Raw genomic sequence first — 19,326 nt, 5'->3', positions numbered from 1 at the left:
TTCGTTTTAAAGACAGAAAATTAAAGCAACTTCATCACGGTCAGACAGAAAGCCTCAGGCAGAGTGAGGAACCCAAGCAGCTCTCGCATCCCATGCTAATGCCCTGCTCGTCCTTCTCTATGAGGAGACCATGAAAAACCAGCCTGCGACTGCAGAACAGGTCGAACCCGATGGCTTTTGAAAAGCATCATCACAGCTTCCCTGCGTGCACACCACAAATTGGACCGAGCCCGTGCAGGCATTTGCTGGCTACATGGAAGAAAGCTCAGAGGAGATGTTTTACCCTGGTCTCAACAAGCTGCTCTGCCAGAAGAGCAGTGGGGTGGCTCTGTCCCCTGGTATCCTGGGGGCACCAAGGGGTCCCTGCGTGGGGACCGCAGCGGGGGGCAGGCACCCCAGGGGGTAGCTGCACCAGTGACTCTGAAAGCAGTGGGGTTTCACACACAACCGCTGTGTTGTGCCAGGTCCCGCTGAGCCTGGACACTGCCCGCAAGGGCTTTGGCGCAGAGCGAGTCTCATCACCTTGCTGTGTTATAAAGCATCCATCTGCCTGGTGCTCCCTAGGTACAGGGAGCAGGAGCCTTAAGCTGTTCCTTTGTCTTTCCATTTGAAGGGGAGATCATTTTCCTTTCTAGGTCACATAACAGATCAGTGACACAGCAGGGTCACAAAAGGAAAAAAAAAAAAACCAAACCCAGGTTCGGATCCCTAGAAACAGAGATGCAGCGTAGCTCTAGCAGACCTCGGGCTCCTCGCTGCAGCCTCGAGGTCCAGGGGCTTCTCACCACTTGTCAGGGAGAGGCAGTGTCCCCAAGACGAGCAACTGGGACACCACAAGGCCTCCTGTGGAGGAGGTTTGGCCATGGCTGCCAGGCTGGTGTGGCTTTTTGAACTCTGGATCTGCCAGCCATCCATGCTGGTGCATCTCATCTCAGGGGCTGATGCTGGGCAGTCAGGCTCCCCGGCACAGCTCAGGGTGTGGATAGGGAACCAGCTCTCTCGGGCCACCAGCCCGCTCTCCCAGCATCTGCCCATCCATCCCCGGATTTTGCTGGGGTAGTGAGAGCATCCTTCTGCCTGGAAGCTCTCCCTGCTTACCCCAAGACAAGCCCACAGCATGGCCTTGCCAACTTAGCAGAAGACAGAGGAGAGAGGTTGATCCCACTGAGGAGCTGTTTGGGCTGGAAGCACCCGCCGGCCGGCTCAGAGGCAGCTGGGTCCAGAGGTGCAGCCCTGCTGCCAATAGCGCCGGGCTCCCACGGCCTCCAACCTCATCCCCTCATGCTGTTACCCTGGGGCTGGTCCAGCCAAGCCCCCCAAGCCAGGGAAGCCACAAACGTCACTCTGGGCTACCGAGAGCCCTGCCCTGCCAGTGCCCTTTTGTCTCACCTGTCTCTCGCTCCTTGCACGGGAGTGGTTTCCTAGCCTCAGCCACCATCAGGTAAGGACTTCAGCCCTTCCCTTAGGAGCCTGGAGATTAACCCTTGGCAAGAGGGTTTTGCTACTCCTCCAAGCAAAGGCAAACCCTCTGGTAGCAGGGCAAGGGAGGACGGATGGCTCGGGTGCCACCCAGACCTGCTGCCGGGGGGGATGAGATCCGAGTGGCAGAGTCCGCAGGGGACAGAGACGGGCTTTGTCCTCCGAGTCGACGTGTGCCAGCAGCCTCCCCTTCACCCCTTGCTACCAGCGAGCAGCAGGCACAGCGGAGGCTGGAGCAGCGTGGCCAGCGAGAGCCACGTGCCTGGCCCCGCTGTGAGCCAGCCCTTTAACGAACACCACCCTGCTCCTGCCCCGAGAGCCCTTCTGCTGGGTCTGGACTATGGGGGAGACCCCGGACCCGCAGCACCACCCAGGATTTGCTCCAGGGGATCCTCAGCACGAGGAGCAGTTCAGGGCTGCCCCCCGCATGCTCACAAGCATTTTCCCCCCTTTATTCTCTGGGAGCCTGGATCAGGAGCCAGGACTCAATGTGCTTTGAGGGTGCTACCACTGAGCTTTGGGGAAAGAGAAGGGCATGTTCAGGCCAAACAACAACTCATCCTTGCCATTTTAGAAACCCACTGCCAGCACAAACTGCCCTGCACAAGACCCCCACCTCCTCGCCAGACTTGTGGGAGCAGCCACAGCCCCCACGCTAACACCCAAATCCTCTCCCAGGCTTACAGGGCGGACACAAGCGTGAAGCAAACAGCAAGATAAATTCCATTAAAGGAGGCACGTGGTGGAATCCCCAGGTGCACCTGCCTGGCTCAGGCTGGGGATGCCCGGCAAGAGTGCACCCCGGCAGTGATTTGCGTCTCACGCCTCCTGGCCCAGCAACCTCTGTCCCCTCCAGGCTACCATCACCCCCTTCCCACCCCAATCACAGGGCTGGCCTCCGCAAAGGACCTGCGAGTCGAGACGGGTGTCACCAAGGGGGGGGACTCCATGGCAAAACGGCCACCGAGCATGGCCAGGGTGGGCCGCAGGTCCTGCCAACTGCCCCGACCGTCTTTTTAAGGTGCTTCAGCTGCCACCAAGGCTGATGACCAGACACAGAGCAACCTCCCCACAGCACCCCAGCCTCCTCCTCCTCCTCACGCCTGCCCTGTGGCCACCCCGCTCCTGAGTGGCAATGCTGAGGACTGGGGGAGCCTCAGCCCCAGCTCCCCTCCCAGGGGTGACCGCGCCAACCCATCCCCAGCCCATGCATCACACACAGACCAAGGGACACTTCCAACAAAAGATAATCCCTCAATCACTTAATTGCTTTAAAGAGAAGCAAAACATCCAGCATTAAACATTTAAGGTGATAAGCCTGAGTCACTTACCAGCCCAAGGAGGAAGGAACAGCCAGACCCAGGGGTTCGGGGCATTAAAGCCACCCCAGACCATAGCAGTGGTGAAGAAGAAGGAGGAGGAGGAGGAGAAGGAGGAGGAGGAAGAGCAGCCACCATCCTGCTTTGAGAGGGCCTGTTCCCCCCAGCACTGTGTTATATATCAATGACTTAATCACCGAGTGAGGGATCCCAATCAGCACCCACTAATTACCCTAACAAAGCAGGTCTGCTTCTTATAGCTGCTGACGAAGCAGGTTCTGCTGGAGGGAGGGCTGCCCGCCGTCCTGTCCCCCCCAGCCCAGCTGGCAGGGGTTGGCAGCCAGGTCTCCTGCCTGCTGGGCTTGGGGCAGCTCCGCCGGCCCTGGCTTTGGCCCGATCAATGTGTCTGGGTCACCGTGTCACTCACAGCCCCGCAGGGGCCAGTGCTCCCTGCGTGTGGGCAGGGACTGGGGTGTCCCAGCATGCAGAGGCTGGGAAGCAGCGATGGACACAGCAGAGGGGCCATGGGGTCCGTCACGGCTAACGCTGCGTGCCGGCGGCGTGTGCCACAGCCCTCTGCTCAGCCTGGATGGCTGCAGCGGGGATCCCAGCGGCGACGCAGGCTGCACCCCAGCTCAGCCCGGAGCACGTTGGCCTGATTCTGTGCCCACCATGGCAGCGCTTCCCCGCCGGAGCGCTCCGGGCACGGGGAGCTTGCCCATCACCGCCAGCCGCCTGTCCCCAGCCCTCAGAGCAGGAGGGACGTGATGGATGAGGCTCCTCTTGCAGGAGCAGGAGCTGGGGCTGCGCTGGACCACAGGCCCCTGTGGGGAGATGGGAATGGCCCCAGCAGCACAGAAGTGGCACCAGATCCCAGAAGCATTGGGCAGAAAAAGCCTCTGAAGCACCAGGAGCCACACATGGGTGCTGCATGTGCTCCAGGAACCACCAACTCCTGTAACAGGGATGCTAAGAAGTCTTCTCATACATGAGCTACGCTTTTTTTGTGAGGTCTGTTTGTATTTAATTATCAAATTGCAAAGTATTTACATCAACATTAGAGTTTCAAAGCATCTCCACCCCCCACCACCCACAAAGCTGGACCTTTTCAGGTTTTTTTCCAAAGTTTTATTATTATCCAAAAAAAAAACCCCTAAATATTTTACTTCGACACTGAAAAAGGCAGGTGGGGGGAAAGGGGAGCTGGGGAGAGAGAGAGACAGATCCACATGTTCTCTGCATAGTCGGTTGGAGATCTTACAAAACACTGTTTAAAAAAATGGTAACAGCAGAGGAGCGTAACTTGTAGGTCATTATTGACCCTGGGAAGCCAAAGAGCATCCGTAGGTGGGGGTTCCCCTATAGAGTTTATTGGCTTAAAAAATAAATTGGCAGATGACAATGGTGATAGAGGAGAGGCTCTCGCTCATCCGCGGGGCCTCCGGGTCGTGCCGGCTGCAGCGGCAAGTCCGGAGATGCTGGGTCCCACCGAAACCGCTGGGTGAACACACTGACAGACACACGGACACGTAGACACGCATGTGCAGGGGGGCTCCTCCAGGATTGCTCTACTGTCTTCTTTGTCAGAGCTTGCCAAAAGCCACGGGGAATTAAGCCAGCCCAGGGTGTTCCTTGAGCCGAGGGCGCGTTCCTGCTCTGCCGCTTGCTGGAAAGAGCCAGAAAATGAAACCGCCGGGTTAAGCCCGTTCCCGTCCCGCTGTGCTCGTGCAAGACCCTGCGCGTGCTGCAGACGACCAAAGGCCAAACCTGAACATGTGCTCGTGCCTTCTCTCTCCCCAGCTTTCAGATCAAATCTGGCTTCCGCACGTTACAGGTTTAAGAGGTTTCTCCCAGGATGGGGATTTTGTATAATTTAGGCAGAGCTATGGCACAGGCCACCCCTCGGACTGGCTGCCGCGGGACGGGGCTTCTCTGGCAGTGCCAACGGGGTCGTGGCAACCACCCATCGCAGGGACGCAAACATGGAAAGACCCAAAACATTGAGGTTTGAGGAGTCCCTGCCCAAACACAGAAATGCAGGCACAGCAAATCCGCTAGGAAGGGGGGGAGAAAAGGCTCCGAGTCCCAAAATGATTTAAAAAAACCCTATTACACCGTTTGCTGTTCTCCAAGCCAGCAGGATCTCTCCACGCTGCTGAAGAGCCCATTCAAGCTGACTTTGAAGATTTTACTCATTAAAAAGGAGCCACCAACCAACCAAGTGACCACCTGGTTCACAAATAAGCAGCCTGGAGCTGCGGGACCAAGTTAGAGGCAGTGGTGTGCCTGGGCCCTGCTCCGGCAGAGGTTTGGGGAGGGGGTTTTGGCCACCCCCCTGCCCACGCTCGGCTCCCACCCGGCTTTCACGGGACACCAGCACCGCGGCAGGGGCTGGCAAGAGGCGGTTTGGGTCTGCTGCCTGCAAGGAGGCTGTGCTGGAGGGAAACCCCATCCCACCAGTGATGGGGAGGCAAAGAAAGCCTACTGCCCGAGGACCGAGAGGCAGACAAAGCCACTGGCTCCCCTCTCCGGGTCCTTCCCACCAGTACGTGCCAGCCCCCCTGCCCCACAGCACCCCCACCCCGCAGCACCCCCTTGAGCTCCCATCCCAGCCCTGGTCCAGGAGAGCACCCAAAGAGCCCCCAGGTCTTTCTGAGCGAGGGTGCCCAGGACCCGAGAGGTGAGGGAGCGAAGCCTCGTGAGCCACCATGGAGAAGGGTTTCCAGCTGGGTACAGCCACAGGAGGGGGAAAAAAACCAACACATGCAACAAAGCCAACATTTGGGAGGGCGTGGGGACCGCTCGAGGGCTATGTACAAGCTGGGTGGGAGAGCACAGGGGCCGGGTGCCACCCCGCGAGCCCCAGGGTTCGGCCCCACGGATAGCCACCCACTGCCAAAACATGGCTGAGGCCTTCGGGTGCAAGCAGGGGGGAGATGAAGATGCCAATGTCCCCCATGCAGCACAGTGCTTCTCAGGACTCTCCTCCAGGATGGTGGCCCATGGCTAGGGATGCTCCCACTGCATGAGGACTGGAGCCTGGCAGTTGAGACATGAGGGGTGGGGGAAGGCAGCTAAAAACGTACCGGGTGGACAAAAACATCTTGAAAGATGAGTATTTCCCCAAAACACTCCCACAGCCTGAACAGCCGCACATGCCATGCACCCAGCCCCTGCGGTGGCACTGGATTTGGTGGCAGAGCCATCCGAGGGGGACTCTGCCGGTGGGAGAGCTGGTGGCGGAGCCGGGGAGGGCGGCCGGGGGGCTGTGGTGCGCTTCCCGGGGGGCTGGCTGGAAGACCAGGAGTGCTCAGTGGGAGGAAGCGCAGGCAGGGCAGTGGGGCTGGCCGCAGGCAGGGCGAGGGCTCTGCCGGCACAGCCCTGGTGCTGCTCCCAGGAGAGACAGGATGGGTCCTTTGGGGGGGACAGACGCAGCTGGAAGACTCGAACGTGTGCCCGGGTGCTCCCATGGGATGGTGTCGGTCACTGGAGCCATGAGCAGCCACATTTCACACTCCCAGCATCTGGTAGCTGGCGAGGCTGGAGGGACGCCGGAGGAAGGGGGACCACCAGCGTTCCACTGCCACCCCATGCCAGCACCACCGCCCCGGCACATCGCTCCGTCTGAACCAGCCAGGGATCGCGCCTTCCCCGTGGCGAAACGTCTCTGCCAGCGGCCTTGGGATAACTGGAGCCAAGGGGGGGACGGCGGGGAGGGCAAAGGGGCAGGGAAATTTGTGCTGATTTAGAAAGGGGGTGCAGGAGACCGGGGCCATGTGTCCGAGGTGGGGTGATGCTGTCCCCCAATTCCTCTGGGCTCACCCCAGAGCTGCTGGGGGCGAAAGGTCTCCTGAAAGCCAAGTCTCTCGGTGGGAGATGCTCCGCTCACCCTCCCGAGCTGGCTCCACCGGCACCCACAGGCTCCTCTCGCCAGCAGGACGGTGCCACTTCGTTAAACATGGGCCAGAAGTCTTAATGAGCGATGGGGGAACCCAGCGCTTCCCCTGGCTGCATCTGGAGATAATGCCCCGTCCCGCTCCAGGGTTGCTCCACAAAAAACCGGCCCCTCGGCGGGGAGGCCAGCCCTCAGCGCCCCGCGGCGAGGACAGCAGCGTCCCTGGTGCCAGGAGGAGCTCCGGGTCTATAGGTTCTCGCCAGGCTGGTACTGGGGCTCTGTCGAGGTGAAGTAGTCCTCCAGGAAAGCCTGCAGGTACTCGAAGGTGGGTCGCTCCTCCGGGTCCTTCCGCCAGCACTGGCACATGAGGTCGTGCAGGGACTCAGGGCACTCGGGGGGGCAGGGCATGCGGTAGCCCCGCTCCACCTGGTCCAGCACCTCCCGGTTCACCATCCCTGCATGCGGCCAGAGACATTGCGCTGAGTGAGAGACGGGCCCGATCCTGCATCGCACCTTTCCCAGAGGGGACACCAAGGGCATCGCACTGGGACGAGCCTTACAGGCAACCCCGGTGACTTGACCCAGTGAAAGAGGGACCCCCAGCCCAACAGCGCTTGTCCCCACCAGCCTGTCACCTTGCTCGGAGACCAGAGTGGGACAGGGCAGCTGTGACCCTGCATCCCGGCTGGGCTCTGCTGGCCCTGCCCCAGCAGGGCAGGATCCAACCTGGGCAGGGGCAGCTCACCCCTGAGCCCGCCCTCCCTGCCCAAATCGCAGGAGAAACTTTGCAACAGTTTGCTCCTCTGCAAAGATGGCTCTGGGGGGCCACGGAGCACCAGGGGCGAGCGCTGGGTGAGGGCAGCTGGCCTCGGGGCACCACAATGGGGATGGGGTTTCTGCTGGCGGGTGCCAGCCCTCACCTGGGTATGGCACTCTGCCCTTGGTGGTCAGCTCGGTCAAGAGGATGCCGAAGGACCAGACATCCGACTTGATGGTAAACCTGCCATACAGAGCAGCTTCGGGGGCCGTCCACTTGATGGGGAACTTCGCGCCTGGATGGAGAGGCAGGATGAGGGGCTGCTCCCAGCCCCATGGTGCCCAAGGACACACGGGCTGCGAGTGCTTCCAGGACCCCCGCGCAGCCAGGGCCACGTGCTGGCTTGAGATGCAACGCACACCCCTGGGGACTGGCGACCACAGAGTGGCCATTGCTCCAGTGCCACCTGCCTGGGCACAGTGCCGGCAGCCTCGGGCACGCACCTTGCCGAGCGGTGTACTCATTGTCCTCGATGAGCCGTGCCAAGCCAAAGTCAGCCACTTTGCACACCAGGTTCTCCCCCACGAGGATGTTGGCTGCCCGGAGGTCCCGGTGGACGTAGTTCATCCTCTCCACGTAGGCCATGCCAGACGCGATCTGTGGGGACCAGGACATGGGGCACCGAGGCTGGTAGGGTGACACAAGGGTCCCCGGGGAGTGCCTGGCACTGCCGAGGGGAACGGCTCCGCAGAGGGACCCAACCCGGGGTGCAGTAGCAGTTGGTTCCTCAAGAAAACCCACACAGACACAGGTTTGCTGGCCACGGAGAGCCGGCAGCAACGGGAACAGGCAAAATGATGGTCCCTGACTGCAACCCAGCTCTGGGCTGAGCACCCAGCAGGGATGGCGGCACCCAACCCGAGCCGAGCGAGGCTGCGAAGCACCCCACCACCCAACAGGCGACAACCACAACAGCCCAGAGAGGTCCATGGGCAGCCAGCACCCTTGGAGGGGGATGCGGGAGGCCTGGGGATGAGCAAACCCACCTGAGCTGCCATATCCACGAGCTGGGGCAGCCGCAGGTACTTGCCCATCTCGCCCTTCAGGAAGTCCAGGAGGCTCCCTGCGAGGAAGACCACAGTCACGGCGATCTGGGGGAGCAGAGCCCCTTGGCCGCCCCCCCAGCATCCCTCCTGCGCTCACCCTTGCTCATGTACTCAGTGACGATGTAAATGGGCTCCTCCGAAACCACAGCGTAGAGCTGAACCAGCTTCTCGTGCCGGAGCTTCTTCATGACCTGGGCTTCCTGCAGGAAGGCCTCCGGGGACATGGTGCCGGGCTTCAGTGTCTTGATTGCCACCCGGGTGGTGCCGTTCCAGGTCCCTGCGGCACAGGACACGCCGCTCAGGACACGTTTACAGGGCAGGGGGCTGTGTCCCTTGCCTGCTCCCCCATCCCACTGCAGGCTCTGGGCACCTGCAGATGGCTGGGGAGTGGACGCAGGTGGTGACACGGGGGGGACAGTGGGGTGGGAGCGGTCCTTACCCATCCACACCTCTCCGAAGCAGCCCTGCCCCAGCTTGACCTCCAGCCGCAGCGATTCCCGGGGGATTTCCCAGGCATCTTTGGCGAGGCCTTGGGTCTGGGGCTTGGAAGTGGGGCAGACGTTGGTGAGACGGTGGCACAAGCCGTCGGCGTGTTCTAGCAGAGGAGGGGACAACACCAGGGTGACACTTGGTCATTGAGGCTTGTGATGTCTTTACCCCACATCTTCCCCACAAAACACCTCGGGGACCCGCAGCCAAACCCTCACCCTCTTCCCCAAAACCCAAGCAGCTTTTCACCAGGGTCCTCCCCCAACTGGTTTGGGGTCCCCCAGCCCTGCACTGGCTTCCCAGCAGCACCTGTCCTGCAGTGAGGGCAGGCACAGCGCCCGGGGTGTCACCCAGACCCCAAGGGGACCCCAAGTGGCTACCCACTGGAGTAATAGGCCACCAGCTGCTGCAGGCTGTTGAACTGGGTGCGGGAGGTGATGTAGAAGCCGCCACTGTCCAGCTTGCGGATCTTGTAGTGCTTCACGTTGAGCCCCTTGGCGTTGTCGAAGTCAGAGACGGAGAGGCAGTAGGCACCTGCGGGCAGGACCGAGGGGGTGGCGGGGAGATGCGCCGCAGACGGGTGCTCCCCATGGGGTCCCGCCAGGGGGGTGGGCGCGGGGGAGCGGGACTGGGCATGCAGGCTGCTGCTTTCACCCAAAAGCAGAGGATGGGGAGCAGCTCCTGGCTGCATGAGCTGGCACCTCGTGCCAGGGAGGGGTGGCATGTACCCCCCAGCTACAGCCACGCCACATAATCACAGCCTCCAGCTGTCCCCGCTTGCATGGCAGCTCTGCCAAGGCTTGCCACCAGCCAGGCTGGCGTGGAGGCGGCTGTCGGGTCAGTCATCCGGGCAGAGGTGATCCCCGCTGCTCCTCCAGCCCCAGCAGCCGAGAACCGGCTCAGCATCCCCACGGGATGTGCTAAGAAGGGGCATCACCCCCTCCAGCTCCATACAGCCCTGCCGGGTCCTTCTCTCCAGCAACACGCGGTGCACAGCACCGCTGCTGCTTCCTCCGCAACGAACGCTGCTGTTGGCCGGGACACGCAGGAGCCACCGCGGCTCAGAGGAGCCAGCACCGCGGGGATGGACCGTGCCCCCCAGGCTGGCACTGAGGAACAGACCCCACTGGGTTTGGGGGGGCCCAGCGGGCGGGAGGGTGAGCAGCCCCCGGGGCACAGGGACGAGCATGGCTCCGATGGCAAAGAGGGGACACTGAAGCAGAAGAGAGGACCAGACGGGAGGCAGGCTGCGGGGAGCTGCTGACCCCCAACCCCAACATCTTGGCATCTCAGAGGGGAGCCAAGGGGCTGTTGAGCCCAGTTCTCTCCTCCACAAATCCCACCGTGGCCATCACTTTGGGAGCTTGTTCTGCTCTGCCTGCACGAGAGCAACACTGTGCTGCTGGGGCCACAAATAACAGAAAGGAAATGCTGCTGCTTGAATGAGCTGTTTCCACCAGAATAAAATAAATAGTTGCAAGTTCAAGGCATCAAAACAGAAAGGAACATGAAGGAGCTTTTCCCAAAGGTGCATTTGGAGCCAAACTAAACCACATTTCCAGGTAAGAAACAGCATCCTCAGGCAGCCAAACCATGAATATCACAGCTTGTACTTTTGGGAGGCACAAAACAAGTATAAGGAGTTGTTAGACTTGAAAGAAGGACCTAAAGATTCATCGCTATCTCTGCCTGGTTGCCCAGGAAGCACATGTTTGAGGTTTTGCCATCATATAGGGACCAGAAAAAAATAAAACACCCCTACGTGGGGGTGTAAAAAAAAAAAAACCAAACCAGGCAGAAAGAGCATCCTGCCTGGTGGTCCTGCCAGAGCTGGTGGGGCACCTGGCTCCCACCCTGCCATGAGCTGAACCACCTCTTTGAAGGGCGACCACTGGGCAGGCAGCACCAGAGAGAAGCGGCCGCGTCTCTCCATGGGGCGGGAGGCTTGTTGGTGTAATGGTGCATTTGGCACAGAGACGTCACCGGTGATTTAACGGGTGCGTCAGCACCTGCTCCCTGGGGACCAGCACCGGCAGGGGAGACCCCAGGAGGCTGCCCGTGCTGAGGGGCATTGCTCAGTGACCCCGAACACCGGCTCCGGTCTACAAGGTACGACTCTTTTCTCCTTCTCCCTCCCCGTGTGCCTAAGCTGGGGGAACCGGGACCGTGCAGAGTGACCAAGGGGACCAAAGTCCCTGCGCGGTGCCCACCCACCCCCCAGAGAGGGGCTTCCCGAGGCTGGCCCCCCCCCGGCCCCGCTCACCTTTCGTGGTCTCGCTCTCCCGGACCAGGAAGGTCCCTCGGGGGTTTTCGGGGTTGAGCAGCAGCCGCTCTGACTCCCGGCGAGTGATCTTCCCAAAATACCACCTGCAAGAGCAAGGCAGCGGCTCAGCGCCCGGCACTCATCCACCCCTCCATTGCCTGTCCAAGCAGCAGGCTCAGTGCCGGCCCCCCCGCTGCAGGTTTCGGAGACCACGGGCTGTGTCTCCAGGCTCGGGTACCCTGGGGTGCACCGTGCCCCCATACAGCCCGGGCTGGGCATCACCCCAGGAGCACCACGGACCACAAAACGCCTTCACTCCAAGAGCCTCCCCAAACGAGGGGCTCCAGGGACCCCTGAAGCCCCCCGAGCTCTTGCTGGGGGGGATGCTGTGCCGCTGGTTGGGGATGGGCTGCAGGGACGTAGCTGGCACCTCCTGCTCTGAGACTTACAGCCGGCTTTGCCCTTGCCTGCTCTCCCCGTGTGCCGGTCGCCTCTGCGCTGAGCCTGATCTGCACAGGCAGTGCCGGCAGCATCCTCACACAGGGATGCATGTCCATGCGGAAGAGTTAAAAACCAGACCAAAAGCATCAGGTCCACCACGGCCCCTGCTACGCCACTGCTCATCCCTCCACCGCGCAAGCATGCTGCACCTCTGCACTTTATGGGCCTTAAAGAAAGGCTGGAAAACATTTAAGGGGTTTGCAAATTCAAAAGGCGAAAATAACAAAAAGGAAAAACCCGGAGGCCTTTTGCAGGCTTTGCCCAGGAGAGGGGCAGGGGGAGGGAGGAGCGCTCAGGGTCTGCTATCGCTTGTCTTTAAACTGTCTAAAAGATGGGAATTACTCTTCAGCCTGGATGGAGTCTGAGGGCGCGACATAGTTACTGGGGATGTAGCCCGTCTGTCCTGTAGTGAGGGAATGAGCCAGCCACCAGTCACCTTCCCTGCAAGAGAACCAAAACACACTCAGTGTGAAGCCAGGAGCCCCCCAGCTGGCCCCTCTCCCGCCCGCAGGTGCCGCGGCCCGGGGGGGAGCCAGCGCAGAGCCCCGCCGGGAAGGGGTGCAGCCCCCGCAGCCCCCAGCCCCGCAGCCGGACCCCAGCCAGGAGGGCTCCTGCTGCCAGCCCCTGCCTGTGGCTCCGTTTGGGCAAGCTCTCGGTATTGGGGCTACCCATCCACATAGGGGATGCTTTAAACTTAAATCGGGCAGGGCAGCCAGCGAGCCAAAGTACCTTCGGAGCCACCTGAATGTGAACAGGGTCTGGCTGGAGGTTGAGGGGCATTGGGCATTCAAGGCAGCGGGGAGGGACAGGCAAGGGGGAAGGAGGGGAAATGGGGACAAGCAACAGAATGATGGCAGTGATTAAAAAAAGCACCAAGAAAACCCAAGAGAGTTTGTTAAACACAGGCTGCAGAAAAGCAACAGGACGGGGCTGAGGTTTGGGCAGGGTGGGGTGAGACCTGCCCCGCGGTGATGCCCAGCCTGGACGCAGCGGGCTCCATCCAGCTCGGGTGCCCCGGTTGCAGCCCCAGGACGGGCAGGTTGCACGGCTGCAGCCCCTGACTGCGAGCTTCCCACTGCGCCTGCACGACCACGAGCGAGGCTCGCACGGAGCCACACGCACCCGCTGTGCTGGCCCCACGACCCGAGCATGGCTCTGCCCTGCGGGATCCCCTGTGCCATCCCCAAAACCCCAGGGCTGACCCACCATCCCTCCCGCCCTGGGCACGGCAGCCCCAAGCACGTCCCCAGGAGCTGGCAGGGCGCAGGAACCTTCTCACGGCTCTGCCCTCCTCCCTGCAGGCTCCTGCACGGGACAGGGCAAGAAAGGACAGTAAATAGAGAAGAACAACAGGACGGCGGGAGGTGGCTTCCCCTTCCCCGCAGACAGCAGGGCTTCCTCCCACCACCTGCATCTTCTTGCCCATCAAAGACGGAGTCCCCTAATTTATCCTGACCATGAGGGAGATGAGGCTATGGGAAAACTGCAGATTCGTGGGAACAGCATCGCAAGGAAGCAAGAACTTGGCAGGATGACCTCCACAAACACTTTAGAAAAAAACCTTAATAACCTCATCACCCCTAAAGATCACATCAGACCACATCCAGACCCATCCCTGACCCCTGCAGACGTGTAAACCTCCATCCTCACTCCAGACACACCAGCAGCTTGTGACTTTTGCTTGTCCCAGCCAAACCAGTGATGCTTTGAAGCAGCCGGGAGAAGCTGGATGTGGCCCCTGGCTCCCTGTGCTGGTGCCAGCAGGGCGGGGAAAAGCGGGGACCCTCAGGGCATCTCCTCCCAACCACACAGCCAGGCTCTGCTGCCCACCCAGAGCCCTTCCCCAGCCTCACAGCAGCCCCAGCCGGTATTCTAACTTCTCTCGGTCCCAGCGCATCTTGTGGCAGGTTAACTTGGGCTCCCCAGCTGGAGCTGCTGCCCCAGTCACCTTTACTGGGGTGGCTCTGAAGGGGACAGGAGGCTGGTTGGGCTCCTTTCCCACGGGACTGGAGAAAACATCTGCTTGAGAAATGCCCAGCTTTTGACTTGTGGCTTTATTCCAGCTTAGGCTGCAAGGCTGCAAGCTGGGAATTCGTCAAAAACAAACTATTCCAAAAATGTCTCCGCAGGGAAAAAAATAATAATAATCATCATCATCAAAACAAAGCATTTCAACAATTCCCTGCACAATCTTACCCAAAATACCCCACCACATCCCTGCTGGCTGCCAGCTGGCTGGGAGGAGACCTCCTCCCACTGGAAATCATAGAATCACAGAATCGTTAAGGTTGGAAATGACCCTTAAAATCATTGAGTCCAACCGTTAACCCAGCACTGCCAAGCCCACCACTAAACCATGTCCTCAAGCACCATGTCTACCCGTCTTTTAAATACCTCCAGGGATGGAGACTCAACCACTTCCCTGGGCAGCCTGTTCCAGAAATGGTACCACAAGAGCCCTTCCGCACTGGGGTGGATGGATTTGACCCATCTGGGAGGCCGAGGGTCACCGCAGACAGCCGGGGCTTTGCTGGGACACAGGAGCAGGGATGTGAGCGATGTGGAGGCTTCTCCTCTTGCCCTGCGCAACCTCAGCCCCATGAGAGCAGCCAAAACCTGCAGCCACCCTGCAAAGCCGCTGGTGGCCGGTTGGCCCCGTGGCCGTGGGCTCCTGCTGCACCCAGGACCTGCCAGCCCTTCCCGGGCTGACCCCCAGCACCCTCCCCATCGCATGCCTGCCTTTTGCTGTCCCCAAAGCACAGCAGCCCGAGCTGCTCCCAGACCCTCCGAGCACTCTGGGCACTCAGCGAGAAGAGAGATTTACCCCACCCGAGCACTGCACAAACTGCACAGCTTTCTCCACCGCCTCTCTCCCTCTGGACATCCCACCACGCAGCTGCAGCAGACACTGGGAAGGCTGGCAGCTCGATCCTGCACCCTCCACCGATGGGCTGCATCGCTGAAAAAAAGCCCTTTTGCCCCCTAGGATGCTGCAGAGCCCATCACACACGGACCCTTCCCTCTGACCGAGCCTTTGACAAACAGCAGCAGAGGAAAAAAAGTATGGGAACGCCAGAAGTGATATAAGGCATAAAGAAAAAACCCTCACATATGGGCCCAATCTGGACTCATAATGGGCAGAGCTCATTTCATAACAGCCCAAACCAGAACCCAAGCCTGGGGCTAGTATGCTGCTGAGGCTGTGAAAGCAAGAAGCACCAAACCCCACAAGTTCAGGCTTTTCCTGCAGTGTTGAAGCCCTGCACATCCTGTACTTCATGGATTAAACGAATCACCATTAATAAACAGCGTTGGAAGAAGGAGAACAAGGATCAGATTGAAAATGTGTTTGTGCAACACTGCCTGACCATTGCAGGAGAAATATCGGCCCTGGGACATTCCCTCGTCTTTCCACCCTTTGCCTTTGCAGAGCTGTTTCGGGTGCCCAGGTTGGAAGGTAGCAGCGGAGGGGCCAGCGGGAGCTGGGGAGCCCAGGGAGCTCACGGCAGCGCTAGGGGCAGCGGCTCTGCCAGCCGAGCCTCCAGCGCGCAGCCGAAGGATGCTGCAGACCATGCATGCTGTGTGTCAGGACAGACCACACGTGGGTTTAACACAGGATCATGTTTAGGAGCATCTTCCAGCTCGTCACGCTGCCCTGCTCCATGTGGCAAGCGATGGGTGTGCTGCTACGACCAGGATGGAGAGCAAACAAGCAAGAGCCAGACCCCTAAGGAAATGCTTGAGTCCCCTGAGCCACTCACAAAAAATACAAATAAAATTTAAATAATGCAAAAATAAATGCAAAAAATGCCAGGAGGGAGCAAGAGAGCCAACTGCAAAGGGACTGCAGAGGGGTGCCAGGCACAGACAAGGAAAGCGGGCCAGGTTCAGAGCTGCTGGGTGCAGACACAGCTCTGGATGGAGCAGTTCCTCGGCATGGAAGGGGCTCCCTGCTCTGCCCCGGTCGCTCAGCGAGGACAAACCCAACCAACTGTAAAACCATTGGGCAACACTCTCCTCCCAGCCCCACTCCATCCAACCTTGCCCTAACACAGGCAGCAGACGGGCTTTTATCATTTAAGATCATTAACAATAATAATAGTAATAATCTGCAATACACACCTGACGTCCACTTTTCTCCTAAATGACAGCATGGCACAGAGGAGAGAAAAAAGAGTCACGAGAGAAGCTGAGATCAGAGACACCGTGCAAGCACAGAGGAAAGCACCCATGAAGTTAAGGAGATGACTCCAGGCAAACGAGAGGGAGCTGAGCGCTGATGGGGATGGGGGACCAGCGGGGACGCAGCCCCGCGTTGGAGGGCACGCACTGGCCAGCAAGCAGAGGAGGTGGCTTGGTGACAAGGTTGCAAGGCAACGGTGACCAGCAACAGGGCCGGGAGGATGTGGAGGCAGGCAAATAATCGCCTCCAGTGCTGGTGTCCTTGGACACGTCACTGTGTCCCTGTGCGCCTTGGCAGAGCGGCTCCAAGGGCGGCAGTGATCACCCGGAGCATCCCTCCTCGAGCACCCATCCCCAGGGAGAGCTGGGCTCGGGGGCTCCGCAGGAGGGACGAAGGTGGCAGCTCACCCACGTGGGCTTGGCTGCAGGGACAGGGACACTCACGTGTTGTTGACGATTTGCAGGCGTTCTCCTTTCTTGAAGGACAAGTCCGTTTCAGTCCGGGACTCGTAGTCGTAGAGGGCCACGAAGGTGGTGACTCCACCTGTGACAGAGAGCACTCAGGATGGGCACAGCCACCGGCGCTGCCACAGCACGGCGCTGGGCGACCCTCACCGGGGACCCTCCTCTCCCATCATCCTCCCACCAGCCGCTAAGACACAGATCTGCTTCCCCTCCAGCTGAAAGACAGAGTCCCTCAAAAGCAGGAGATGTCATCATCACAAGAAGAAGCTGGAATCAAACCCATGAAGACCTCACCCCGATAAACCCACTCCCCGCAGGACCCCCCTGCCCCGCCAAGCCCCAACCCACACCGACCAGCCAGCGCCCCGACACGCTGCGGCGAGGTGACCGTGTCGGAGGTGTTGAAGCCTCCGAAGAGCTTGGACTCGGCGGCCATGGTTCCGAACGAGCGGCTGGGGGTGCGATGGGCGTCGGGAGCGGCCGCCTTGCTGGGCGTCTGCGAAGCCGGGTAGCCCCCGTGGTGGGCATTTTCGGTGGGCTCCAGGCTGCGCCGGCGCTGGCTGGGGTCTTTGGGTTTGCTCTTGCTGCTCCCCATGGTCCCGGGCTGGAGGAGACAGACAAACATGCAGAGGGCTTCTATTATTATTATTATTATTATTATTATTATTATTATTATTATTAAGCTGCTTCCCAGGGCTTGCGCGACAGATGCCTGCCCACTAGGAAACAAAACAACCTTCAGAATCTTTTGAAGCATCAGCTGCCGGAAAGTCTGTCCATCCTGCCCTTGCCCTGGGATAGCATCGCCCCTCATTAACACCGAGCCACCTCCCGCCTCGCCGCAGCAGCCAGAGAAACGCCGGGAGCAGAGCTGCCAGGGCACACTTTGGGAGCAGAGGGAAGCACGCTTAGCCGCGGGATCGTGGAGCGAGGATGCCGAGCACGGAGCCTGGACCGGTGCTTGGGAGGGCGACTGCGGATGCCCCAGCGCCAGGCGCCCACCATGGTGTGTAGCTCAGCGCTCCATACAGCCACATTTCCTCCTACACGAGGGTTTCTACCAGGGCACAGACAGGAGAAGACAAGACTCGGACAAATATTCACAAGTTTGGATTACTCTGACGGCAGAAGTTTGGAGAACCCATAGCTGCATCGCTCTCCTTGCTCAGGATGGGGATTTAAATGCTGAGGATGCTCCTGTGAAGTCCAAAACGGGCAGCAAATGGGAGAAAAGTTTAAATCGGGAGCAGTTCCAGGTAGTTAGCAGCTAAAGACCAAGGGATCTTGGCTTTATATATAGTCATGTCTTCCTTTCCATTCAAGATCATGCTCTATAAATACCTTCAAGGTAACGATATAAATGAAGGAAGGGAATTATTTGCAGTCTCCAAAGATGGCAGGATATCCAGCAGTTTTAGATTTAGGCTAGATCACGCATGGCAGAAGGGAAAAGGGAGGTGGAGACAACCCGGGAGGAGAATATCTCTAATGAAAAACAAGCAGGGAAGGAGCAGAGGTGGCAGCCGCTGCCCACGGGGTGCGGACTGGAGGGGGACCTGGATGCAGCCGCCCGCGAGGCTTTGCCGAGGGCTCAGCCTCACCCAACAGACCGTTTTGCTTACCCAGCTTTTGACTGAGGCTTGGGCCGAACCTTCATGAGCAGGACAAGAGCCACGGGGCAGCTCCAGCAGCCTTCACGGCCCCGGCTTCAGTGTGGCACAGCCCCCCAGCTCCTGCTGCAGGGAAGTTTAGGGGTGCCTGGCACAAGCTCTGCTCCTCTCCCAGCTCCCCACCCCATGGTGAGGGCTTTGCTTGACCATCAGGGCTTATTTCCCAAAAGACCTAACTTCCATCTGCTGTTTTCCAGCTCCCAAATTGCACAGATGACCAGCAGCATCCCCTGTCCCACTTCCACGCAGGTTTGCTTCAGCGGCAACCCTACCGGTGGGATCAGACCCTGCCAGGGTTTGGGAATCGGAATAAACTGACTGTTCGGATTGGGTATGGCTATGGCAGCCACTCGGGCAGGGAGCAGAGCCGTCCTTCCTCCTACGTGTGCAGGCGACAGGGAGGGACCGATGCCTCTGTCTGCCACGGGACTCAGCCCGTGCATATCTGTGCCGGGCTTTGGGGGCCTCGGAGCAAAGGAGGGTCAAATATAAGCTTTGCGCTTGCAAGTTGTCACCGACAGCAATCCAGAGGCAGAGCCTGTGGCAAAGGGGAGGGGGTCTGTCCCGTAAATAAATGCAAAAGCCTTGGGCAGAAGACACTAAAGCAGAACTGCAGGGGAAAGTAGGACCCGAGAAACGACAAGAAACAGCCCCCACCGCTAAGGAAAGCGAACCCCCCGTCCCCCCGGCCAGCCCTTCGCTCACCTCCGCCCGGGGCTCCGGCACCCGCTGGTGCTCCCGGGATGGCAGCGGCAGCGCGGGGAGGAAAGCAGGGCCACGGCAGGGCTGTGACCGCGCGGCTTGTGACTGCCCACGCGACCGTGAGCAAGGGGCGCAGCTGCTCAGAGTTTCCCCTGGAAGCAGCACTTCCCCAGGCAGGAAAACACCCCGGCCGGGGCAGCGGATTCAGCAGCACGCTGGGGACACAGGCATCCCCGAGCGCACCCCGCGGGCTGCCGGCCCGGGTCAGCAACCGATTTATCAGCGCGCTGAGAAAAATCAGAGTATAAAGTAGTCAACATGCCTAGAGATTAGCCAGGAGCAGAGCACAGAAAGGGGACAGTGGATCCCCCAGGTGCTTCCCCAATGTCCCCAAAGCAGGGGGGATCCTCGCCTTCACACCCGTTAGCCCGCAGGCACAGGGCACGCATCTTCCAGGCAGGTCCTGGCCAGGGACCACAAGTTCACTCCTCCTTGCAC

General features: G+C 59.9%; 1 protein-coding gene across 2 annotated transcripts in view; it reads right to left on the bottom strand.

Moving 5' to 3' along the window:
* Nucleotides 1-3,907: 3,907 nt before the first annotated feature.
* Nucleotides 3,908-19,326, bottom strand: part of SRC (SRC proto-oncogene, non-receptor tyrosine kinase) — a 30,880-nt gene continuing 15,461 nt past the window's right edge. For both annotated transcript variants that reach the window (XM_082326208.1, XM_082326209.1), the window contains 11 exons: nucleotides 16,811-17,060; nucleotides 16,436-16,535; nucleotides 12,152-12,250; nucleotides 11,309-11,412; nucleotides 9,430-9,579; nucleotides 8,996-9,151; nucleotides 8,654-8,833; nucleotides 8,497-8,573; nucleotides 7,954-8,107; nucleotides 7,614-7,745; nucleotides 3,908-7,148 (listed from right to left, as the gene is read on the bottom strand). In XM_082326208.1, the coding sequence (XP_082182334.1) occupies nucleotides 6,940-7,148; nucleotides 7,614-7,745; nucleotides 7,954-8,107; nucleotides 8,497-8,573; nucleotides 8,654-8,833; nucleotides 8,996-9,151; nucleotides 9,430-9,579; nucleotides 11,309-11,412; nucleotides 12,152-12,250; nucleotides 16,436-16,535; nucleotides 16,811-17,051 (1,602 nt within the window). In that variant the 5' untranslated portion in view covers nucleotides 17,052-17,060 and the 3' untranslated portion in view covers nucleotides 3,908-6,939. The remainder of the gene's footprint in view (nucleotides 7,149-7,613; nucleotides 7,746-7,953; nucleotides 8,108-8,496; nucleotides 8,574-8,653; nucleotides 8,834-8,995; nucleotides 9,152-9,429; nucleotides 9,580-11,308; nucleotides 11,413-12,151; nucleotides 12,251-16,435; nucleotides 16,536-16,810; nucleotides 17,061-19,326) is intronic.

Source organism: Platalea leucorodia (genome assembly GCF_965183815.1).
Source record: "Platalea leucorodia genome assembly, chromosome: 13".
Classification (NCBI taxonomy): domain Eukaryota; kingdom Metazoa; phylum Chordata; class Aves; order Pelecaniformes; family Threskiornithidae; genus Platalea; species Platalea leucorodia.
Note: the sequence above shows the minus strand (reverse complement) of the source record. Positions and strands in the feature narration are given on the sequence as shown.